The sequence below is a fragment of the Gobio gobio genome, assembly GCF_949357685.1.
Source record: "Gobio gobio genome assembly, chromosome: 19".
Lineage (NCBI taxonomy): Eukaryota > Metazoa > Chordata > Actinopteri > Cypriniformes > Gobionidae > Gobio > Gobio gobio.
In genome coordinates this window covers 18,921,413-18,948,054 of record NC_137112.1, presented here as the reverse complement: position 1 = coordinate 18,948,054, position 26,642 = coordinate 18,921,413, and the positions used below count along the sequence as shown (strand labels likewise).

The window sequence follows — 26,642 nt, the reverse complement described above, 5'->3', positions numbered from 1 at the left end:
GTACAAATACATGAATAGGCATTTACAGCTATAGAACTAAATGACAAAAGACCGTACATCCAATCAGAGAAATCCAAAGCCATTTGGGATGTGGCCATCTACTAGAGGTGTGACGAGACACTTATCTCACGAGACGAGACAAGATACGAGATTGGGTTCACGAGAACGAGACAAGATTTTTACATAGTATTTTTAAGAAATCCTCAATGATGAAATACATGACTAGAAAATTGTTTGCAGGTGCATTTGAAATGATTTAACTCATCATCTTGTAATGAAAGTCATTTCAGTTCTACTTTCTGAGTATGAATTATCATATGCAGTAAAAGACAACAATACTCAAGCACTGTAAAGGTTTTGGCAAAAACTCAACTGGCTTCTTTCCAGTATGATTGTCTCTTCAGACCTTAGAACTGCACATGAGCTTCTTTTGACCTCCTAACTGAACTCCTTCCCACAAATTGATCATAGATATTAAGTGCAACAATAACCATAATCAAAGTACTCAATATTCAAAGTGCAAATAGAGACCAAATTTATCTTCAAGCATGATACAGAGCTAAGAGATGGTTACAACGGGATAGCTTTTATATTGGGAGATATTCGCGTGCCTCAAGGAGCCGCTTTCAAACAGCGGTAACATATTGAAATCGCGTTTGAATGTGCGCTCGCGTTTACTTTCCCTTTGAATTTCGCGATCGTGCGTACACTGGGAATAGGGAGCGGTGGTGCTGAACGCGCATTTTAAAATATAAATTCACCACGGTCGAGTCCGCTAAGGGCTCCAGAGTGCGACTAAATGGTCGCATTTTGCGACTAAAATTTGACACATGTGCGACCAGTAAATTTGCCTGCTGTCGGTACTGGAGAAATTAAGAAAATACACTTACTAATTATAATTGATAGACGTTATTTCTGGCAAATTCTATCTTTGCCAGCCGTTTCTATATGAGATTATATTAAACCATTTGTCCGTGATGCATTTTTGCCGTTCGCAAATCAGAAGAGAGAGAAAGCGAGCGAGCTCTCACGTGGAGCTACAGCGAACACAACACCACAGTCAGCTTTAATGAGTGACGATGGCCAAGAACTAAACAAAAGTTTAGTCTGCTTAAACTTTAGGGATGTGCTGTGATATTAATCTAATTTTATTTTCGATTTTGGCTTCCAAGAATTATAAAAAGATGGTATGAGGGTAAAACTATTCGAGGGTTTTTTATAAGGGTTATACTATAACTTCTAGCCGTGTTCCGTCAAGCTCATCCTTCCCTTCACAGCCTTGCGCTGTCATTTCTCCTTAAACCTAAACTAAACGTCAGATTCAGTTAGGGTGACCACCTGTCCCGCTTTGCGTTGTACCGCACAGCATTTTCACCCCTTGTCCCGCATGTCGCATATTGAGAAAATGTCCCGCATTTTCACCAGTCTATTGATTTTTAATGATCATATTGAGAAAACATGCATGCGTTCTTTTGCCTTTTTAAGAAAGCATTTTATTTATTATTTTTGCGGCATCGTTTTTCACCTATATTTAACAGCGCTTCGTCAGAAGTAACATCCCGCCTTACACAAATACAAAAGCCATTTTTTAAACCATATCCAATGGTTGAAAAGAAAGGAGTAAACACGGTCACTAGTAGGTTGTGACGGCTGTCAATCAAAATGTGGAGCGGTGATACGTTCCATGTGTTCCCTGTCAGAAAACGAATGGATAGTTCTGTATATAAATGAATAAATATATATATCATATATATATATCAAAATGTGGAGCGGTGATTCGTTCCATGTGTTCCCTGTCAGAAAACGAATGGATAGTTCTGTATATAAATGAATATATATATATATATATATATATATATATATATATATATATATAAATATAAATAAATAAATGCAGTTCTGTATACAAATTATATATATATATTAATATATAAGATTAACTAATTTAATGTTGTTTTATTTGTTTCATTATTTATTTAGTTGGATTTTAGTTGCACTTGGTCAGAACTGTTTCAAAAGTAGTTATCTGCATGATGCCTGCTGCCTTTGGGCTCAGTGATGTTGAATTTAAGATTATACAACAGTTTCAGGTTATGTTTTAGTGTTGGTAACATGTCCCACATTGTCCCACACAAACTTAGTAATCGTCCCACATTTGGTTTGTTTGATGGTGGTCACCCTAGATTCAGTAATTGTTGTAAACTGCAGTCTCTACTGTTGCTAAACTGCGGGATGTGTTTGATAATAAAGAGCTATTAAATGCACAATAATCCGCGCAAGAGACGCTGTTTCCAACTTCAAGGCGGCTTATGTGTGTGTGCTGCGAAATGGACCAGCTTGCACTTAATATTTTAGGCTTCGTGTGCGCGTCTAAACCATCAAATAAACAACAAATAGTCGGTGTCAAAATGACCGGATTGGAGAGTAGTTATTTTAACAGTTTATATCTTAAATGGGCGTAAATAGTTTGGAGAAATAGGAGAACATGATATTATTAGTTCTACATTCGATCGGTCTTAAAGGGGCAGCCTCTAATAAACTTGCTGACGATTGAGCCATTAATTCGAATCGAACAAAAAGGCAAATAGAAAATATTCACATCTCTTGAATTAATAACTTTAGCTTTTATAAGCATTAATCTATCAATTTATACAGTGAAAACTATGCAGTGTTATTTTACATTTCATTACTTTATTAGATTTCTTTGTAGGTTTGTTCTTTACTGTAATATTAATGTTAGCAGACCTTCCGAATGCCTGTACACTGGTCCATTTACAAATAGATGTTTTATATTTTTGTTCAAACTTTGCGGTTTCTTTTGCTATAGATATTTTACTTTTCAGATTATAAAGCCATGTTAATTATGTTCTTAATTACGTTTTTTTTTTATATAATAAAAATAAAATAAAGTATAATAAAAAGAACCGGTAAGAATACTGTTAAAGTACCGGATCGATAAGCAGTATCGGTAAGAGTAGTAATACCATTAAAACCTTAACGATACCGATCCCTATTAGTAATACAGTGGATATTAGTAGATTTGGTTAGCATGTTGATTTACGGTGTGCGACTGTGCGCCCCTAAAATTTCTGGTTGTGCCCCTAAAATTTTCAGTTGGGGGCCACTGAAAATAGTTATTAGGGGCCTAGTGAAAAACTGAAAATAGAAAATAGGGGCCTAGTGAAAAAAGTTAGTCTGGAGCCCTGTGTAAAGGCCTGTTCACACCGGGACGATTTTCGCGCGCGTTTAACGCCTCGTGACTAAACAATGGGCGCCAATGTGAGTGTGCACACCGACGCGTAAAACGCCAGGCATAAAAGCGTCATTTAAAAAAAAAAACGCCTCGGGTTCGTTTTTTTATTTTGACGCGGCGCGTTAAAAACTGGCCGACCAATGAGATCAGCGCTTTTGTTCACGTGCCTGGAGCTGCTGAAGTGACAGTAAAACACGACTTGGTGGCGCTCACGCACAAAACGGTCTTGCCGAGCACGCATTGATACGAAGAAGAAGTAGTAAGTAGACAAAGAAGAAGATGGGCTGCTAATGCCGCTTGCCAGTTAGCAAAAAGTGTGTGAATGGTTTTGCCATAGACATAATATATCTGTGGTTTTGGCAAGCACATAAATACTGTCTCTCCTTTTCTTCTGTGTGACAAGCGAGTGTCAGAAGCGCAAGTGCCGCAGCACCACCTTGTGTACCGGGAGCGCATCTACTGAATGTGCACGTTCACTCGGCGCATCGCCAGTGGAAATCGGTTGGGTGTGAACACTCAAGACGCGCCGAAAAACGTCACGAAAAACGCTGGCGATAAGCGCCTGCGATATTCGTCCCGGTGTGTACAGGCCTTAACACACACTCGTACAATGCGAGGGCTTCACTAACACACGTAACGCACACTCATAACACGTCAATGTCTTCTAGTAACGTGATTAGTGCTGCGCGCACAACTCAAACAGCTCGTGTTGGGTGAGCTAATGGAATTGAAGCGACTGTTATCTGCCTGAATAAAATCGTTTTTATTTATATAAAAAACTAGAGTGGATGCGTAATGTAAACGTAGTGTTGGCCTATTCTATCTTAACTTCACCCTCACACTCCGTCATGACATTATGACATTATGACACAAGACAGCTTTTCACCTCGACGAGAAATCTCGTCACAGTTTAGTCTCGCGAGATCTCGTGGCACGAGATCTTGTCACACCCCTACCATCTACTGATCATTACTGTGGATCACATCATTAGTTGGCCAAGTACTGCTGATGAGGAAGAGATGGTATACTGCACTTACCAGGGCTGACTTGCCCACACCACCAGAGCCCAACACCACAAGCTTGTATTCACGCATGGCAGGGTCTCTTCACCAGACTCCTCAGTGCTCTAAAAACAAGATAAGAAGAGAATGAGTAGGTCACTGCATGTGGATGTATGATAGCGTCCTGGACAAGCGGCAACCTCCCGCAGTTTCTCTTGAAGCCAATACGGAAGTGCCTTAAACTGCAATTCATCGACTGGCCGCTAGGGACAGGCTCCAGAAGGGAGCAGAATCTCATTGAGCCCCATGTTAAAATGGCCAACTTTACAGCAGAATAAAACATATTTACAGCCTGGTACAAATTGTGGTTTTGGTTTATACGGCTAATTTTGCCCTTCATGACAACTGTGAGGGGGGTGAATTTTTTTTATAACTCATTCGTTTACATTATATAAAGCATTAAAGTTCTGCATAATTAAGGGAGTGGCCACTTCGAGTGACAGGTGGATAGCCATTTATCTGCAGTCTGTTAGTCATCGCGTCACTTCAGCTCTGCCCACGTCCCGCCTTTTTGCCCATTTTCTGTTATCTAGGAGTGACGCGCGATGACGCACTTCCAAGATGGCAACGGCCATCTCGTCCATTCTTTGCGCTTCAGAACGGCTCATCAGAATCCTATGGGTGACGTCACCGACACTACGTCCACATTTTTTTACAGTCTATGGTCCTGGATCATGGCCCATGGGTGGGGGATAATACAAGCACAACCGCTTTAACACAGTGTGCAGTTTGGATCCAGGACTAAGGCCTGCTAAGCCTCTGGGCCTATATGGATTTAACCCTTCTCAGCACGCCCACACTGATTTTGGATGCCACATGAGACATCAACCCTCTACAAACACACTGAAGTTCGAGTTGGCACGTGCTAGTAAATTTATTAATCTTTTTTTTTTAAACTTTAATAGACATGCTCAGTCTGTTTGGCACAATGAAAAGCTCAGTGGCGATGGAAATATTACATATGCATGCCTTTTTAACATTTACAGATGGTACAGATATGCCTGTGAAATGCAAGTTATGCACTGAGGAAAACACCACATCTCGAATGATCAAACAGTGCGCGCACACACACAGCCTCGCCCCTGCACAATATATATGAATAAACAACCTAAACAACACTCTACGCAAACCTTGGCAACATAATCGCCATTGGCTAGTACATTTTTTGGTCAGACTGATATACAATTTTATTTATATTAGTGCGGCCTAATGACCCGAAGCACACAGCCAGGATAACCAAGGAGTGGCTCTGTAAGAAGCATATCAAGGTTCTGGCGTGGCCTAGCCAGTCCTAAACCCAATAGAGAATCTTATGAGGGAGCTCAAACTCCGTGTTTCTCAGCGACAGGCCAGAAACCTGACTGATCTAGAGAAGATCTGTGTGGAGGAGTGGGCCAAAATCCCTCCTGCAGTGTGTGCAAACCTGGTGAAAAACTACAGGAAACGTTTGACCTCTGTAATTGTAAACCAAAGGCTACTGTACCAAATATTAAGATTGATTTTGTCAGATGTTCAAATACTTATTTGCAGCTGTATCATACAAATAAATAGTTTTAAAAAAATCATACATTGTGCTTTCTGGATTTTTTTTTTAGATTATGTCTCTCACAGTGGACATGCACCTACGATGACAATTTCAGACCCCTCCATGATTTCTAAGTGGGAGAACTTGCAAAATAGCAGGGTGTTCAAATACTTATTTTCCTCACTGTATATGTATGTATGTATGTATGCATGCATGTATGTGTATGTATGTGTATGTGTGTGTGTGTGTATGCATGTATATATGTATATATGTATATGTGTATATATGTATATGTGTGTATGTGTGTATGTGTGTATGTGTGTATATATTATATATATATATATATATATATATATATATATATGTGTATGTATATCAGGGCTCGACATTAACGCTTGTCCGGGACAAGTGGATTTTTTTGAAGGGGCGAAGTGAAAAACAATTTTACTTGTCCGACGGACAAGTATCCTGGTTAAAAAACGTCAAAACAAAAAATAACTAGGGAATCACCAAAGTGCAATAATGATTCTGCATTCAGTTAGTGGAAGTGGAGATCGATAGTGGATAATATAAAACGAATTGACGTTAATAAGGTTGAGCTGTTGAGGCTCGCGCAGACTCTCGAGGAAAAAAATCGAAAACAAATGAGCGCCGCTCACACAGAAACTCAGTTAACATACAGTTAAAATTGTGCAGTTTTTATATTTATAACATATGATACAGTTAAGCAACATCACACTAACAAGAGTGTTGTTTTCCTGAATACCATCACGACTGAAAATGACACTGATTTCATACGCCAGTTCCATAAACAATTTAACATTAAGTCACTTACATTTTAGAAGCAATATGGACTGTTTTTGTTCTATTTCAGCGGCGAAAATAGTTCCAAACAAATATCACAGCAGAACCGTAACGCATCTCACAGCAACAGTGTGTGTTACTGAATGATTCAGCGTTTTAATTAGGGGTGTAACGATTCATCTACTACATCGATGTATCGATTTATTTTCCTATGATCTAACTACATCGATCTGTGCTCGGCAAGTTGGCCTTCCGGACGACATATATCGATCTAACATCGTTTTAAAAGGTAATCAATCGATTGTATCGATCATAGGAAATAACGCATTGTATTTAAGCACGTCAGACTTTATATGGATGTTTTTTCTTAGCACTTTTAATGATAAAGGCGTTAAATGTTACTCGATTCAGTCTGCCTATCTGTGACATCATCGCAACGCACCAGCAGCAGCAGCGCTCATTGAAATGAATGGGATCGTGTCGCTTTGTCGCTGCGTGTTGCTGGCGGTGTGAACGGGGCTTGAGAAAACAAAACATAGCATGGCGCATGGCAGAAGAGAAGCCAACGAGCGAGAAATGATCAAGCCACCAGGAGAAAGAGCTACCTGTACTTTCAACCCTTGCTTGTTACCTGTGCATTCCTGGCACCAGTGTGCCAGCAGAGCGAGTTTTTAATACTGCTGGCGACATAGTGAACGCACAGAGAAGTGTTCTGCGGTCAGATCATGGTGATATTTTTGAAAAAGAAATCTGTAGAGTCATTGAAGAGTAGTTGGTTACATTTTATCTTTTGTTAAATATTGTTTGTTTATTAAACTGAGAGTAGTAGCAGGCCAGTTTATTCAATCTGAAGAAATGTTGGTTGCACTTTATTTTTGATATTAATATTGTATTTGTATTATTTTAATGTTGAAAAACAACAGCAAAAGTAGCTGGTAAACTTACTATTAATTAAACCTGAAAAGAAGTTAGTTGCACTTTATTTTTAATATTAATATTGTAATATTTTTATGTTGGAAAACAAAAGCAGAAGTAGCAGGTTAACCTACTGTTGAAATGTTGGTTGCACTTACTGTGCTTTTATTGAAAATGTATTGAATATTGAAAATGAGAGCAGAAAAGGTTAACTTCCTGTTAATTCAACCTAAACTGTTGGTTGCACTTTATTCAAATAAAATTTTAATGCATTTGCCATTAATTGTTGTTTACTTGTTTGTTTATATCCATAATTAATTGATATACCGGATTCCCTGAAACAACAGGAATCTTGGAAATTTCACCTGCACTGACCAGTATCCAGATATTTATTTCAGTCACACAATTTTTGGCTAAAAAGTTACTGAATCGATTTCAAGTCACTGAATCGTTTCGGATCGTATCGTTCTAAATTAACCAATATCGTCCTTGAATCGTATCGACAACCTCAAATCGTGATACGAATCGTATCGTTGTTAAAACGAATCGTTACACCCCTAGTTTTAATGAATCGGTTGAATTAAAGATTCAATGGCCTATTCGTAAACGACCGCCAAATTCTTGAATGAATCAGCCGTTTCACTGAATCGACTCAATGACTCACTCATTAAGACGGTCACATACTGCCACCTACTGGTGGTTTAGTTTCACCTTTCCAACATTTCTTATTCGTATATTCAAAAATATTTAAAATAATCTCATAACATTATTTAATGCAGTTGTAATTTTTCAGTGTAAATGATTTAATTTGATTGGTAACAGCCTATAGTGTCTTATTCTAATTTAATTTATTGATCAAATTTAAGAATATAAAAGGAAAGCCGAAGCATATCCTATATTTAATAAGATTATGGAAAAATGCCCTTTATAAAAAGGTACAAATATGACAAATATGCATATTTAAATATGTCAAAACTGATTGAACACTGGTGAGAATATTGCTTCAGTATAGATTATATTTACAAAAAAAATCCGGACAAGCAAATGTTTTACTCGGACAAGGGAATGACAGATTTACTTGTCCGAAGGATTCATGTCGAGCCCTGTATATATACATACATATATATATATATATATACATATATACATATATACATATATACATATATACATATATACATATATACATATATACATATATACATACATATACATATACATATACACATACATATACATATATACATATATACATATATACATATATACATATATACATACATATATACATACATACATATATACATACATATATACATACATATATACATACATACATACATACATACATACATACATACATACATACATACATACATACATACATACATACATACATACATACATATATACATATATACATATATACATATACATATACATATACATATACATATACATATACATATATATATATATATATATATATATATATATATACACACTGTGCAGAATTATTAGGCACGTTGATTTTCTGATCATATTTTTTTTACATGTATATATACATACACATATATACAGTGGGGCCAAAAAGTATTTAGTCAGCCACCAATTGTGTAAGTTCTCCCACTTAAAAAGATGAGAGAGGCCTGTCATTTTCATCATAGGTACACTTCAACTATGAGAGACAGAATGAGAAAAAAAAAATCCAGAAAATCACATTGTCTGATTTTTAAAGAATTTATTTTGCAAATTATGGTGGAAATTGAGTATTTGGTTAATAACAAAGGGTAAATAAAGTATTGAGATTAACTTTTGTTGGCAATGACAGAGGTCAAATTTTTTTTAAGTCTCCACAAGGTTTTTACACACACTGTTGCTGGTAGTTTGGCCCATTCCTCTATGCAGATCTCCTCTAGAGCAGTGATGTTTTGGGGCTGTCGCTGGGAAACACGGATTTCCAAACTCCCTCCAAAGATTTTCTATGTGGTTGAGATCTGGAGACTGGCTAGGCCACTCCAGGACCTTGAAATGCTTCTTACGAAGCCACTACTTCGTTGCCCGGGCAGTGTGTTTGGGATCATTGTCATGCTGAAAGACCCAGCCACGTTTCATCTTCAATGCCCTTGCTGATGGAAGGTAGGCTTGCTACGATAGTCGGTGTTGCCGGTGTTCAGACTCAACGCCGGTTACATCCCTTGCCCACCGTGGCACCGCCCCACCGTTGTTTAGATTTTTTTATAGTAATAAAATAATTTAGTTCAGTTAGCGAACAGACAATACAAATAAAAACTGAACGTGTCTGCTTAATAAAGCATGATCCGACTGTGAGTCTCGGCAGCGGCAGGAGTCTTCAGAGAGTGAGGAGCTGGCTGAGATGATCAAGGAAGATTTGGTTTCAAAGCGAAACGTAAAAGTGCCTATTTAAGGGAGTTTGTCATTTGTTTTGTTGTTGTGTTTTTCATTAAAAATAATAGGCTAATGAACCCACAATTCAAGCAACCCGCTACCGAATTGGCCCCAATTCAAAACCGAAAGTAAAATGTGCACAGCCACACAGAGCGCGCATTGTTTACTTTCGTCTGGCTCCGCAGCGCGAGCCTCCGCTTCGCTGACTGCGCGCGCCTCCGCCTCGTCCGCTTGGCTCTCTGCGATGATGTCATTTTTGCCGCGTGCACCCTTGTGCAGACGCATCAATTTAAACAAGGCTTTACGGACGAACTGTCATTCATTCATGACGTGCGTTTACGGACGAGCTGTCATTCACGGTGTGCGCGCACTGGCACGTTTTCAGTTGAGCTATGAAAGCCCGAGCGGTCGGGTGCATGTTACTTTCGGTTAGATAGAATTAGTGATTTAAAAGCCTCCGCCGGTGATACCAGTATTACCGGTGTTGTCACACATCGATTCATCGGTGGGAAAAATTTCCTCACCGTCACATCCCTAATGGAAGGAGGTTTTTACTCAATCTCACGATACATGGCCCCATTCATGCTTTCCTTTACACGGATCAGTCGTCCTGGTCCCTTTGCAAAAAAACGCCCCCAAAGCATGATGTTTCCACCCCCATACTTCACAGTAGGTGTGGTGTTCTTTGTATGCAGCTCAGCATTCTTTCTCCTCCAAACACGACAAGTTGAGTTTTTACCAAAAAGTTATATTTTGGTTTCATCTGACCATATGACATTCTCCCAATCCTCTTCTGGATCATCCAAATGGTCTCTAACAAACTTCAGACGGCCCGGACATGTACTGGCTTAAGCAGGGGGACACGTCTGGCACTGCAGGATTTAAGTCCCTGGAGGCGTAGTGCGTTACTGATGGTAGCCTTTGTTACTTTGGTCCCAGCTCTCTGCAGGTCATTCTCTAGGTCCCCCCTTGTGGTTCTGGGATTTTTGCTCACCATTCTTGTGATCATTCTGACCCCACGGGGTAAGATCTTGCGTGGAGCCCCAGATCGAGGGAGATTATCAGTGGTCTTGTATGTCTTTCATTTTCTAATTGCTCCCACAGTTGATTTCTTCACACAAAGCTGCTTACCTACTGCAGATTCAGTCTTCGCAGCCTGGTGCAGGTCTACAATTTTGTTTCTGGTGTCCTTTAACAGCTCTTTGGTCTTGGCCATAGTGGTTTGTAGTCTGACTGTTTGGAGGTTGTGGACAGGTGTCTTTTATACTGATAACGGGTTGCCATTAATACAGGTAACGACTGGAGGACAGAGGAGACTCTTAAAGAAGTTACAGGTCTGTGAGAGCCAGAAATCTACATACATTAAACATACACTAAATAAACAAGACTACATTAACAGGTTAAGTAGAATATAATGAATATATAGGATAATATAGTGCATAGTGAAAGAGTTGATTTCTCTAGTAGTGAATAAAATTCGGTGGACACTGAATGACTGCCTGAGGTAAATGTGATGCTACATGACATTGTTTAGTTTAAAAAGCAGTTATATTGAGGTCTTTCCGCCGTTTTTAAAATTTACTCGCATTGTAGAGGGTTGCTAAAACACTAAACTAAATGTTATAGTTATTTAAATGATGTCTGTGCTGTCATTCTGAGTGCCAAGAAGACGTGAACGAGAACTCAATTCAGTATTTGCGTGCTGTCAGACATTGGCAATTCAAACTCAAATCGGTGCTCAAGCTTAAAAACACGCACATTTTGGGAAAGTGAGTTCCATCAATTCTTTGCCATCGGGCAACATGTAAATACTCTTTCCGTGATTATGTCAGGGTTTTTCCTGGGTCAAAATGGTCTGCGGTGGTGGCTGACAGACATGGTCATCCACACACACACAGTAAAAAGTACCCTACCCACATGATCACTTCATAACTGGATAGAATTTGTTTCCCGTTTATTGAAAGTATGGTTTATGTCAGCTGGTCAGAGAAGAGTCAACTTTTGAGCGTAATTCACACCCAGTGGTAATTCAAGGTAAAAATTGTCCAAATGCGCCACTTGCAACATGGATTCGGTCTTCCGACCTTTTGATTTTGATTAATATGTGAAATATGAGAAAGAGCCAAGACAGTGCTTATTTCGAAGACAGAGAGAGTGCGTGCATTGTAGAGGGTTGGACATCCCAAAATCTATAAGAGAAAAGAGAATGGCAATGGAATAAAAAATGCTATAGCATAATAATATGTTTTATGTCTGTAACAAGACTAAAAGTTCACCGAGTTAATAGTTAACCACTGGCTTTTAAAGCAAATAAACCAGAGTTGCAGTCTGAACAACTTTACATTCAATGCAGACCGTGTACATTGATCAGCGAAAACCATTTACTATGCCCATCCTCGAATTAACACATTTATATGAACAACATGAACTTCTCAGAACACTGTTGCAACCATGTGGGATCTATTCAGAATAAAATACACACAGGCTAAACCCTATAGTGTAAAAAAGGTGTCAAAGAAAACCATTCAGCTGGCTTTCATATAGCAAACACACAAGCAGCCAAAAACAGGTCTTCTGAAGTTACGAGTCCTTGGTGAGGGGCCAAATCTAAACATTGTCCAGACTGTGCGCACTCAAGGAACACTAAACTCATCCAGTGTTATTTGGAGAGATTCATAGGTGCCGTTGCTCAAATGCCTTAGTTTGATTCTGGTTTTGCAGGATTGGCTGGCATGCACAGAGGAGAATTTTCTTCCTTTAATGGTAAAGTCAGTGTAGAAAAGGCAATGAGCTGCCAAGCTAAGGCCATCGAGAGGGAAAATTACCACAGGTAAACGTAGAATGATTGTGATTAGGAGCATTTAAGAAGCAAAAAACTTCACGCATGATACATGAAGAAAATACTAACAGTCAAACACATGGACAGATACCGTGCGAGACCACATCTCATCGCACACAAAACAACAGCAACTTCAAATAATTCAAATTATGTCCAAATGCAAGGACATTCATGCATGTAAAGACAATCACTAGTTAAAAACTTTAATTTTCTTCAGTTTCTATAGGACACAAAAAAAGACATTCAAACAAAAAAGAAACATATCTACTTTCCCCAATCAAGTATGACATCATTAATGAATTCACCCTGACGAATTATAAGGATGGAGAGGAAAGGCTGCGTTCTCCACACAGCATAAGCATAGCTAAACTTCCCTGATCTTCATCAAAGGCAGACTGAGTGGTCTGTCAACCAAAATAACAGCTCTCTGCTGAAGTCACAGCAGGGCTCAACGCTAAGGATTTTTTCTACTGGCCAGTGGCTTTCATGTAAGCATTTCTCATTCTTTATTGTTATAAAAAATACCCCGAACCACATGAAAACACATAGAAAACATTCAGTATTAGGGCTGGGCGATAAAACGATAACAATATGTATCGCGATAGACACGTAATCGATATCAATAAAAAATGCATTCGATAAAATGTTAAATTTTTTTTTCTTCTTCGTCGGAAGAGTGAAGCAAGTTTGGTTGCATGAAAAAAGGCCCTCACCCTCTGGTAACCTAACAACGTAGGGAGTGACACGCTAACAGCCAATCATGTAACAGTGTCTATTTGGTTGCGCCATATCGTTGTCTCGTGTTGGACTCTTCAGTAACATAACCGGCGTGGAGTGACAAGTGGAAAATGATTGCCGCAGCAAGCGAGGAAATTGTTGATAAATAAGGAAAACAAGTCAGCAACAAACTTGTTTGATTTTTTTTTGCGCACAAAAAATATTGTCGTCGCTTCGTAAAATTATTGTAGAGCCACTGTGGTGAGATGGACTTTGTAACGACGTTTTAAGTGCCTTTTATGGGTCTTGTGAGTGTAAAGCCTCGTTTCCACCGCAGGAACTTTCCCCCGGAACTAGGAACTTTGGGGGGGAACTCGGTGTGTTTCGACCGCAGGAACCAGGGTCTAAATGAAGTTCCGGGTAAATATTTCCCCCTCCAAACGGCCCTGCTTGCGAGGTGGTACTTTTCAAAAGTTCGGGAACTTTCGGGGGTGGGACTTGGGCGCTGAACATGCTGATTGGTTGAGCTCTCGCAGCATTTTTTTTCCACCGCCATTTTTACAAGTCTTTTGCGAGGTGGGTTCTGCGTTCAGTAAATATTTTCTTTGCAACAATGGAGTTCAACAAAAAATTCGACCGATGACGAGGTTCAGGCTTTATTGAGCATATATGCGGAGGAGGACATCCAGCGGGAACTGGAAACGGCGACCCGCAATGAAAAGGTATAACGTTACCTGAAGATATCGACTCGGTTCCAGTCACACTGGAAAACAGCGCAGAGAGAAGTTAAAGAAATTAAGACAAGATTACAAGAAATTAAAGGATCATAACAACCGGAGCGGTTCCGACCGGCGTACCAACAAGTGGTATGACCGCCTGGACGCGTTGTTGGGACACAGACCGTCCTTTTCTGGTGCAGCGGTAACGAAAGACTCGGCTAGTGCGTTGTTGGAAACCATCCAGGAATCCGAGTGGGTTGAAGGTAAATATCTCATCTTGGTATAATCTATTAAACTCGTTGCAGTGTTTAAACACGTTGCAGTAACTTTTTTCAACGTGCTTTTCCAGACGTAACGAGTGGCCCCAATGAATTGCAGGCAACGGAGACCAGCGTGTTTCCCCCGCGGTCACCAGTACGTGCCCTCGTCCCGTGTCTCCTGCCGAAACACACACACGCCGAGGTATAAAGCTGACAAAAATGTGTATATATTTAAAAACTGATGTGTAATCCTTAATGGTTTTGAGTAGTTTTGTTGTTTTTAATTGTAAACTTAAATTGGCCATGATAAAAATTGCACACTGCATTGTTCAAGCTGGGCAAACAATTGTTCATTATTTGTAGTGAAAACACTTTAAATAATTAATTGATGGTTTCTATTGTTTCATGGTTGCCTTGTGTTTTAATTTCCACGTGTTTCTGTGCAATCTTTCTACTTAGAGAAAAGGAAAAGGGACTGTGACTTTCTTGATGCACTGAGGGACATGGAGGATGCTAACCGGGCCGTCCTGCAGCATGGACAAGAACAGCGAGACCAATTTATTCAGCTGTTACTTGAGAGCCAGGCCGAGGAGAGATGAGGAGGCAAGAGTTGGCATTCCACCAGTCAGAAGCGGAAGAAAGCAGACGGCAGCAGAGGGACTTTCAGACCGGGTTTCTGTCTGTTCTTGGACAGTTTGTCCAGTCGTTCAAGAAGTAGCCACAATGACCAGCCGCTTGAATTAAGCATTTGCACTACCACATTTGTACTTTTATTTATTGTACGTGTTGGCATTGGCACAGCTCTTGGACAGGTTACTGAAAATACGGGTTTTTTTATATTGTTTTCACATTTTATATTTTCATTTTATTGTTCTAGTAATTTATTTGTCTTTGCACACTTTTATTTTAATTTTGTAAGAACTAATCTGTCTAAAACAAAGTCAAATGTGTAAAATGTCACTGTGTCTTTAATTTCCACATTCTAACTATATAACCACATTCTAATTGTATTCATATAGTGTAGGAAGCAAATAAAAGGGCTGCTGCTCGCAAGTCTTTCTGAATATGCACATAAACATATCTAGAAAACCCAAATATTATATTTTTAAATGTATAACTATGTGAATGTAGTATAATAACTTATAACCACAACTTAAGTGAAGCCATAAGTGTGGTCCTGCTTCATTTCAAATTTGAGGAAGAAGTCTCTAAAATTATGCATTTAATGAAGCATTTTGTAATACTAGTCATGTGATTTTTTTTTTTTTTGTGAATGTTCAGAGATGTTATTGTGATAAAAAATAAAATACTTGCAGTCTAGTACCTAATCTTTCAACCGCTTAATTCAGTCTATTGTTTTCATTCAATTAACTTTTCACACATCTGTCATGAATGACTGAAACCTCATTATCCTTTTATAGAAAATATTTTGTTTTGGAATTGAGCTATTACAACACATTCAGATTCTGGATTGCCCATCATCCCATTTTGCATTAAAATGGTCAAGCCAGGTGAAAGTGCACGTTTAAATAAGCAGTGTTGGTAATGTGTATACATAAGCAAAAGCAGCGCTGCTTGCATCTCCTCCACTTGTTATTGTTGCAGACAGTATCGCGCAAAAGTGATTACTGTCCGTCGGTGACTGGGAGGAGCAGTCGCGCGCATTCCCACGTCACCGGACTAATTTGCCTAATCTTCCCGGTACTTTAGACCGCGGTGGAAACGCAGATTGTAGCAGGTCTGGGGGAGAAAAAGTTCCTGGTACAAATAGTTCCGGGTAATTTCGGTGGAAACGCGGCTTAAATGTACTGAATGCCAATGGAGGCCTATCTGAAGCCTTTCTCAGCCATCAGCTTTCAACAAAAATATCTTCATTTGTGTTCCGAAGATGAACGGAGGTCTTACGGGTGTCGAACGACATGAGGGTGAGTAATTAATTACATAATTTTCATTTTTGGGTGAACTAACCCTTTAAGTAAACTTTACCAAAACCACACTACGAAAGAATAGTGTAAAATCCAGTATTACTTGTGACATTAGAACAGAATATGTGGATGGGAGAACATGTATACAACTAAATTAACGATCTCTTAAACATTTTCTAATTTCTCTAAACATTTTTATTAAACATGGATCTTTATTTTCATTAAAAGGGCTTATTTCTTCTATTGTTGGCACATTTAGTAAATATAAGCAACTGATTTAGACGCGCAAACTGGGTGCCGGTGTGATGAGATGTCATGCTCGGCCAGATTCGCCTCGAACTCGTGCATCTTCAGTTGTGGAGCCGCACGGAAAGTTCACCGCCAAGCGAAATGGGGGGTGCTTCTCAATCACCCCCCTAGTTCAGTAGTCAGGGCACTAATCAGGGAGTCAGCCCATTGACTTATGTCCTTATCAAATTATTTGAGTGTTTTCCATGGTTGTGTTGACATTTCTGTCTTTATAACTGAGGGGATTATAATCAGAGGAAGGTTAAGTTTAAAATAAAAATGTTTAAATGTAATATATTTTTCTCCTGGTCCTTATTTTAAATGGGTCATAAAATCGACCGATATGAAACACTTATATTGTGATACAGTTTTTAGCCATATCGCCCACTCGCCCAGCCCTATGATATAGCCCATTAATGTAATATAATTGCTATGTTCAGACGAGTGAATGTGCGTGTTCTTCATGCCTTGTACAAGTTAACATTTTGTACCAAGTTTACACATCATTTTTAATTAGTCGTTTTAATTTCTGCTTTAAAATAGTAAGCAAAATGGTTGTTTTTAAGCTACATTGATACATTCACTATATTTGGTTTCATAGGCTTTATATTACACATTGTGTGGAGGACAGCATTGGGCAGGATGTGGAGAACTTTGTTTAAAACATATAATAAAGCGGAATAAAGTAAATTTTTAATTTAAAAATAATCTTTAAAATATATATTTTTTTTTTTTGCATTTTCATCCAAGTAATTGATTAAACGAAAAAGATTTGACAGATTAATCAATTATCAAAATAATCATTAGTTGCCTAATTAAAATGTACAGTTGATGTTAACCATTGCTATATAACCCTGTAACAATGCTAAGAAAACGGACACAAATGAAATTATTTTAGTTCAGTAAATTTGCTGCTATGTGTATGTGATGTCTGTGTAATTATCATTTTGTTGCTGGTCTATCTTATGATGATGCTGTATAGTTCACCCAAAATGAAAATTACTGTGAGAAAAAATTCAAGTTTACAGAGTTTTAGTGTCAGTACTACATAGGTCTGTAACGATTTGACCAAAAATAAAAACCTAAATTAATTGAACATTTTACCTCGATTACGATCGATTTTTTTTGCTTTCCATTTTTGCCCTTATAAGGTTTTTGAGTAAGTTCCTGATAAGGTTTTTACTAGTGATGCACCGATCATGATTTTACATGGCCGATTCCGATACCGATTTTTTTCAAGAAAACTGGTCGATTCCGATACCCGATTTTTTTATTATTATTTTTTTTTAACACAATAAAAGAATGAAAGTATACATGAACAAGATGTTTATTTGGTATTTAACAGGCTAAATTGGCTTTTGGCTAATGAAAACAAGTCCGCAATCTGAAATTAACAAGAAATTTAATTGGAAATTAAAAGGCTGAAAGGTGAAATTAAAGGCAACAACTGCATATTCTGCAATCCAAACAAAGATGTTACTTAAATCAGCATTTGTTTTTAAATTCAGTGTAAAGAAAAAAAGTATTTACCAGTGAAATTAAATAAAACCAAAGTATATAATTGTTCCAAAATGTTAAATCAAATAATGTTTAGTGCAACGAAAAAAAACTAAGATGCTACAGCAGGTGCTTTTTAAATCAAATTAAGTCAATGTAATTAAGGTCAAATAAAAGGTAACACTTTAGAATAATGGTCATTAGTTAACATTAGTTAATGTATTAACTAACATGAACTAACCATGAGCAGTACATTTGTTACTGTATTTGTTCATCTTTGTTAACGTTAGTAAATATAAATACAGCTGTTCATGGTTTGTTCATGTTAGTTCACAGTGCATTAACTAATGTTAACAAGATTTTAATAATGCATTAGTAAATGTTGAAATTAACATTAACAAAATTAATAAACGCTTTATAAGTGCAGTTCATTATTAGTTAATGTTAACTAATTTAGTTAACCAATATTAACTAATGACCATTATTCTAAAGTGTTACCAAATAAAAATGATCATCCTATAGCAGGGTTTTTCCTGGGTCAAAAATGGTCTTCGGTGGTTTCTGACAGACATGGTCATCCACACACACAGTAAAGAACTCTACCTATGTGATCTGTGAGCGCAATACTGACAATACATGTAAAATAAATGCAAAGAAACTTTTGTAATTTTTGCTTACCTTATTTTGACATCTGATATTATGCATGATCTCTACCTTGATGTTTGTTTCTTTTGATCCTCATTTTTTACACTATTTAATGATAATTGTTTTGGTATAATCATATCAATATTAAAAAGTAGCATAAATTAATAAATAGCCTAATTTTCTACCATATACAATTAGTCAAATTATCAGCTAGCTAACAACTTTGTTCTGGTCTCACCTAACTCCAGTCTACACTAAATTATATTTCACTACACATTGTCAACATAAATAAGCTGAATGACTGTGGATGATTAAACTAATTCTTACTATTCACTCTTGCTGAATTGGGTAAGCACACTTGTTCTCATTTCAGAGGAGTTCTGAGTAAATTAATAAACTGGTTCGTTAGTTCAAGTGTTGGACGGACCAGTTGTTCTAACCAGTCGTTAAAATGATTCGGTTCAAATGAGTCATTGGTTCGCGAATCGGACATTAGCAGACGCGTTGTGTGAGCAGATGAAGCTGAGCTGAACAAACGCTCACTATCTGCACTTGTGCAGGGCGCGGAGAGGTAGGGTCGCGCAGGAAAGCGGCTCTTCCTCAGTTCTCCAGTTTCCGTTTGTAACACACAAGTGACATGTTCGCGAATGATTGCAATATAGGCGTATGTGCACGCGGGCGCACTTCCGGATAAATCGGCAGAAAAATACAAAGAAAACTGGCCGGTTGCCGATCGCGCGCTAGAAGCAAAAACCGGCCGGTTACGGTTTTTGGCCGGTCAACCGGTGCATCCCTAGTTTTTACTGTAAATATTTCTACTATTAAAAGGTGGATTTTTTTTTCCTACTGAAAGTGCATTTCTTTGTGATTTTAAAATACTTGAAGGAAACGGTTCTCTTTCAGCAGTTATTGTCTATGGGGCAGATTTCTGCCTGTTGTACATCAGATACAGATAAATTAACACAGTAGGCCCACATTACATTTATTTGAACGCATTAATGAGAGAGTGATTGTGTGTGAATTACTCATACCATCTCTATTCATTATGAAGCTGTGGTTTGTACTTACTTCAAAAGGTATTAAAACATATGCCTATAACGGTTGAGTTTCTAAGCTACTTTAGTGACTTTACTTTAGTCACAGGACAGTGTTGGCACTGCGTTTCTCTGCGTGCGATCTTCACGTGATGTGCAAGCTTCTGTCTGAGTGTTCATTTGTCGCAATATATCAGGCATTAGTTCAACATAATACACATCTGATGGTCTAAAATCGCTTTAAATGTTCAAACTGGCAGGCCTTAAAACACATACAAATGACAAAGCTTTGTGAGGACGCAGGTGAAAGAGGTCTGCCTTCAGGCCGTGTGCGCATTGTCAGAGACGCGACACGGCTCGGCTCTCTGTGTCACAGAAAAAAAGCTGAGCACTGAATGGATATGTTTTACATATTGTTGTTTTAGAATAGTGCACAATCGCTTTAAATGTTCAAACTGGAAAGCCTTTAAACGCATTTACTTGACAAACTTTATGAGGACGAAAGTGAAAGCGATCTGGCTTCGGGGCAAGTCCCAGGCAAGGTCTGACAAAAATCACAACTTTGTGACAACTAATCTGACAAATTGGTTTCAAAGGATGCCGTTTTTTTTCACAAGTAATTTTATCTGATTAAAACCTAGTCCATTTAACTCGAGACGCCTTAACTCTTATGAGTTTGAGGAGCTTATGTACAACAGGTGAAACCAACACGAACATAGTCATTATCAAAAGTATGATTAAGTTACTTAAGTAGAAAATAAAAAGGAAGCCTCGCTCAGACATCATTACGCAGTAAAACCAGCAAAGAGAACTGAAAACTATTTGCTAAACCAGTTAAAAAAAACTTTTATTTTAAACCCAATGATTACTTGTGTCCAATCAGCAAATCACTAGATTCATCCCAGTCATTTCAGCTGATGTCAGAAAAAGATATTAAAACAGTGTGTAAAACAACAGGATTCACACCCAATTAATCTGTAATAGCGGGCTGTTTTGATTGAAAGCATGTGGATAACAAACAAACAAAAATACACCCTAAAACATTGACTGAACAAAATGATAATCTAACGTTAAATGATGAAGAATGTGAATTTCAACAACACACTTTAGATGTGTAGACGAACAATGTACATATTTATTTATTTCAAGGTGAGAATATTTTTGTTTTAGTTACTACACTGGTTATATAGAAGAACGTTATTGAATGTGTTATAACGACAATAATACGAGTTTATTTTGGTTAGATTTTGACGTGGGAAAATTCAGTCAGTGAGATCTGTGCTAACATGCTAAGACAGAAGGAGCCAGATAAAACTACTCTTATCATTTTCTATTTAAGAAATAAAATATTATTGCTACAAGTACGGGCTGTGAGTGAATGAAACGCACTATACCACACAATATATCTGGCTCTCTTTTTTCTGGTGTGAATTAACGGTCCTTAACAACAGTGTCTGTTAGCGCGCTCGTTTAGCCGCCTACCTTCACACACTCGCCGGAATAAACCCGACAGACTTTAGAGTGTTCCGCTGCAGACAACCTCAATCCCTTTTCTCCTCAGCAAACTGTCATTCCTCGAAACAGCACCAGCGGCTGACACGAAATGATCTTTGGGAGCGGAAAAAGACGGCTGTGCTGCCCTCAATGCGACCTCGCGAGCCGCTCACGTAACGCGCCTATCACTCACCTACTCAGCGCTCCAGCGCGAACTAAGACTAGCACCGCGATTTTAGATTTTAGCTTAGAGTCTAACAGCTTCCGGTGTCGGGCGGAATTATGGGCTGCCACCCGACAAAACAAAGGTCACGATGCGCTCGGGTTCAATTTTGGTCAAATTACTTAAAACCTAATCTCAATCTATACCAGAAATATGCTGCCTTGACTTTCTGGACAAGATTCCCCAGAAAACAAATATTTCACACTAACACAAACATGAATACTACGAAGTGAACATAATACAATTCACTTTGTGTGAATTAAATTTCAGAAATTAGCCGACATGAAATCTAAATTACGTACGTTTTCAAGACGAAATTATGTGAAAAAAGTGAAATTATGATTCACCTGGTTGTTTAAAGTTATAGTTCACCCTAAAATGAAAACTTACAGTTTGCTAGAACTGAACTAGGAAAAAGGGCTTTTGCGTTTGCAGCACCGTTTGATTGGAATCTACTCCAAATGAAATTGAAATTACAAACTCTGGTGTCTATGGAACATTTTAAATCTATTATTCGGTCACTTGAAGAAGACTCAATGATGTGCAATTGTTTTTAAGTGTTTTATATTTGTTCTTGTTTTGTCTTGTTAGTTTGTGTTTGTAACTGCTGCCCATTCTTTGCCAGGACACTCCTGTGAAAGAGATTTTTAACCTCAGTGAGATCTTAAGGTCAAAAAAAAGAAAAAAAAAAAAGACAATATTTTAAAGAATGTCGGGTTGGTCCCTATTGACTTCCATAGTCAAGTGTTCCAATTGTCTGGTTACTGACTGACATTCTTTAAAATATCGTCTTCATTTTAGGGTGAACTATTCCTTTAACAACTATTCCTTAAAAATTATAAAAAAATAAATAAAAAAAGGTGAATATCATTGTGATATTAATTGTAGTACTTGATTTTTTCACGTTTTTAATTTACAATAAGCTTTAATCATTTTAATGAAACCCTTTTAGGCCAAGGGCTCCTTGCTGGACAGAGAGAGTGAGAAAGAGAGAGAGAGGGGGGGGGGGGGTATTAAACCTACTCCCAGACTAAAATGCATGTTTGAGCTGTTTTAACTGAAAGTAACTTGCACTGACATATCTTAAAATATGTCAGTGCCATTGTTTTGTCTTAAAGAGGCACATACATTTTTTTTATAGGCACGGTTAAAAACCTTCAATTTTCTAAGGAATAATCCTGGCATAATCTAATCCCTGTCTGTGAAACCAGGCCATAATGTATTTAACCTAATTTAATGCTGACATTGATAAGAAATTAAAATAATTATTATTGATTATCAGAGTCATATGTTTGTACATTACATTTGCAAAGCATAAAGTATCTTTTGTTGAAGTTAACTTTTAAATATTATTTTATACAAATTAGTTAGAAAAAAAAATAACTGATACCCTGCAGCATGCCACAGACTCCCAAGGGGTCAAGAACCTATGTCTATATTGTAAATAACAAGTGAACCTCATATTATTCTACATAGTATACTGAAGTATTATGAACTTATTTTATGTACTTAAGTATGAGATCAATCAGTTTATGGTCATGGCGTGCAGTTTTTGTTCAGTATGAAGACATTTGCTGCGTCCCAATTCGCATACTATCCGTACTAAATAGTATTCGAAAAAATAATTAGTATGTCCCAAATCTTAGTATGTTGAAAAAAGTATTCCAAAGATTCCCGGATGGTTTACTATTTCCGGTCAGAATCCGAAGTGCAGATCGATGCGCACTCTAACGGCTGATATTGCCCACAACCCATTGCGAGATGGACGAGGATTCGATTAGAACTACAAACGCGGATAAAAAGTGTTTAAAAACTACAAACATGACGGTTACGCGAGTCTGACGGTTAAGTGGAGAGGATTAGATAAAGTGGTTTGAGTGAGCAATTATCAGTATTTAACCGGACGAAAATATATTTATTCAATATTATCCACATTATATTTCTCCTTCAGCAGCATTGAGAACTTTTGTAATGATGCGTTTGGCCATTAACTTTGCTAACACTTGAGAGGAGTCTCTGCATTAAAGACCCACGAAAGGCAGATCAACGAGCGACTACATTTCTCTCCGATACGGTAGGAAATTAAATTGAAAGTGGGGGATTTGAACTGTGATGATGATTGACAGGGCAGTTTAAACGGTGACGGGACGCACGTAACAGAGTCCGTTAAAGATGATGAAGTAGTGTGTCCCAAAGCTTGCATACTCTTCTGCTACACACTCAAAAGTATGTACTTTTTCTTCACAAAAAGAGTACATACTTTTAGGACGTAGTATGAGTAGGCGAATTGGGACGCAGCCAATGGCTATTTAAGTGTCTTCTCTTCAATTAATTGCCATTTACTTCAGTTATCTACAACATTTTTGTGTACAAATCTGTAATCTCAGCAAATAATCAATATTGTGCATCCTCAAATTAAACTATAGGTACAGTTGTTGACTGGCATGTTATAAAATTGTTAATAAATGTAAATGTATAGGAATCTGAATTATCATTGTAATGTTAACTGTGGCTTTTAATAATTTTTATATAAATAATAATATCTTATTCTCATAGACCTATAAATCTTCCCATTTAATGTAGGTAATTATGTTGGGAATTTAATTGTTTCAGATTAGGAAATAGTGCTTTCTATTCTATTATTATATTATATTACTTTATATTATATTATATTATATTATATTATATTATATTATATTATATTATATTATATTATATTATATTATATTATATTATTATATTCTGTGCATGGGACTTTTACTGTAAAATTCCGTAAAAACTTTGTGCTTTGAGCTTTGACGCGTCGTTCACGTTGCGTCGCAGTTTGCAAAATATTCGCAGTAAGATGGCGCTGTCTGGAGGGGCGGACAGAGTATCTCACAGCATGGATAAGAGCATAACACTGCCTCCGGATGAAATCTTCCGCAATTTGGAGAACGCCAAGAGGTTCGCTATAGATATAGGTATCATCACATGCAAACTTCCCCCCTTGTTCTTTTCTTGTTCGCAGTACAGTCACTTGTGGAGTTTGGACGTGGCAGAGTTTGTTGGGCAGGGCTGTGTTGAAACCTGTTAGCGCGTGCTGCTAATCTGACAGTTCATTCAATGTATGTGAGAAATATCAACGAATATTTTTGATGGAGACTTCGAGGCTGTAAATATCAACTGAATAATCTTGACTATAAAATTAAACCTGAACGTTGAGAGGTGTATTTGTTCTTCTGACTGCAAAGTTCAGTCATGATTATAATTGTCAGATGTTTTGATAGACTTAAGCAACAGCTGGTGTAATATGTTAATAACAGAAGAATTATCGTATAAGAAAAGGTTAAGAGTATATGAATATAGAATAAAGAAACAATTTGACCTCGTCTTATCTGATAGGTGGCTCTTTGACAAAGCTGGCCTATTACTCCACTGTTCAGCACAAAGTTGCCAAAGTCAGGTCATTCGATCATTCAGCGAAGGTAAGCTTGCAGGTAAGATTTTCTCATTTAACCCCATGGTTACACATAACATTAGGGGCCTTTTATGTGAAGACAAGGGAGGCAGTTAAAAAAAAAAGGACACGAGGATTTTTTTTCTGTCTCTGAGCAGTTGCATCTAAAATATACAACATATATCATGACTATAGAGTAAATGTAAATTTAAAAAATAAAATAAAATTACTTGCATAATGTGTGCAAATTAGGTACAATGTGTTGCATTGCAATTTTGCAAAGAAATAGATATTTGCATTATGTACAGAATATTTCAAAGTAAACAGTAAAAGAGAATAGTGGCTGTTATATAGATGTGTATGGCTTCAGGGAAGGACCTGTTCTTGTTTCTGAATGTTTTGGGGCTCAGTGCTCTATACCGCTTACCAAGGGGCAGGAATACAAAGAGGGTACCAATTATTGTTTTAGTTGTAGGCTGATGTAGTCATACTATTGTTTGATTTTGTGACCAATGATATGCTGACTCTGCTGGGCCTTTGTCTAAAAAGGTTTACATTCATCTCCACTGTTTTAAAGGGTTAGTTCACCCAAAAATTACATTTCTGTTATTAATTACTCACCCTCATGTCATTCCAAACCCGTAAGACCTTTGTTCATCTTCGGAACACAAATTAAGATATTTTTGATGAAATCTGAGAGCTCTCTGACCCCTCCATAGACAGCTATTCAATTAACACTTTCAAGGTCCAGAAAGGTAGTAAAAAATTGTTAAAATAGTCCATGTGACTCCAGTGGTGCAACCTTAATTTTACGAAGTGACGAGTACTTTTTGTGTGCAAAAAACAAACAAAAATAATGACTTTATTTAAAGGGTTAGTTCACCCAAAAATGAAAATTCTGTCATTAATTACTTGCCCTCATGGCGTTCGACACCAGTAAGACCTCCGTTCATCTTCGGAAAACAAATGAAGATATTTTAGTTGAAATCTGATGGCTCTGAAAGGCCTCCATTGGCACAATGCACGGTTCACTCTCAAGACCCTTAAAAGGTACTAAAGACGTCGTTACAAAGTCCATCTCACTACAGTGGTTCTACAATAACTTTATGGAGTGACGAGAATAGTTTTTGTGCGCAAAAAAACCCTAAATAACGACTTGTATAGTGATGACGATTTCAAAACACGGCATCATGAAGCTTTGAAGCGTTATGAATCAGTGAGTCGATTCAGCGGTTTGGATCGCCAAATTTTAGCAGTTTGGCGGTTTGACACGCGATCCGAATCATGATTCGACTCACTGATTCATAACGCTTCGAAGCTTCATGAAACGTTATTTAGGGTTTTTTTGCGCACAAAAACTATTCTCGTCACTCCATAAAGTTATTGTAGAACCACTGTAGTGAGATGGACTTTGTAACGACGTCTTTATTACCTTTTAAGGGTCTTGAGAGTGTACCGTGCATTGTGCCAATGGAGGCCTTTCAGAGCCATCAGATTTCAACTAAAATATCTTCATTTGTGTTCTGAAGATGAACGGAGGTCTTACGGGTGTCGAACGACATGAGGGCAAGTAATTAATGACAGAATTTTCATTT

General features: G+C 37.7%; 2 protein-coding genes across 7 annotated transcripts in view; one reads left to right on the top strand and one right to left on the bottom strand.

Annotated features, from left to right (window-relative positions):
- rap1ab (RAP1A, member of RAS oncogene family b) overlaps positions 1-21,641 on the bottom strand; it is a 56,655-nt gene extending 35,014 nt beyond the window's left edge. The window contains exons 1-2 of the mRNA XM_079844348.1: positions 21,374-21,641; positions 4,291-4,379 (exon numbers count right to left, since the gene is read on the bottom strand). Coding sequence (XP_079700474.1) covers positions 4,291-4,347 — 57 coding nt within the window. The 5' untranslated portion in view covers positions 4,348-4,379; positions 21,374-21,641. The remainder of the gene's footprint in view (positions 1-4,290; positions 4,380-21,373) is intronic.
- A 2,788-nt stretch (positions 21,642-24,429) lies between these two features.
- pank4 (pantothenate kinase 4 (inactive)) overlaps positions 24,430-26,642 on the top strand; it is a 63,993-nt gene continuing 61,780 nt past the window's right edge. Inside the window, exons 1-2 of one of the 6 annotated variants that reach the window (XM_079843972.1) lie at positions 24,434-24,571; positions 24,993-25,087. In XM_079843972.1, the coding sequence (XP_079700098.1) occupies positions 24,454-24,571; positions 24,993-25,087 (213 nt within the window). In that variant the 5' untranslated portion in view covers positions 24,434-24,453. Of the gene's footprint in view, positions 24,716-24,992; positions 25,088-26,642 lie in introns of all 6 variants that reach the window. The other 5 variants (XM_079843975.1, XM_079843974.1, XM_079843973.1 and 2 more) reach the window with 5 other exon arrangements.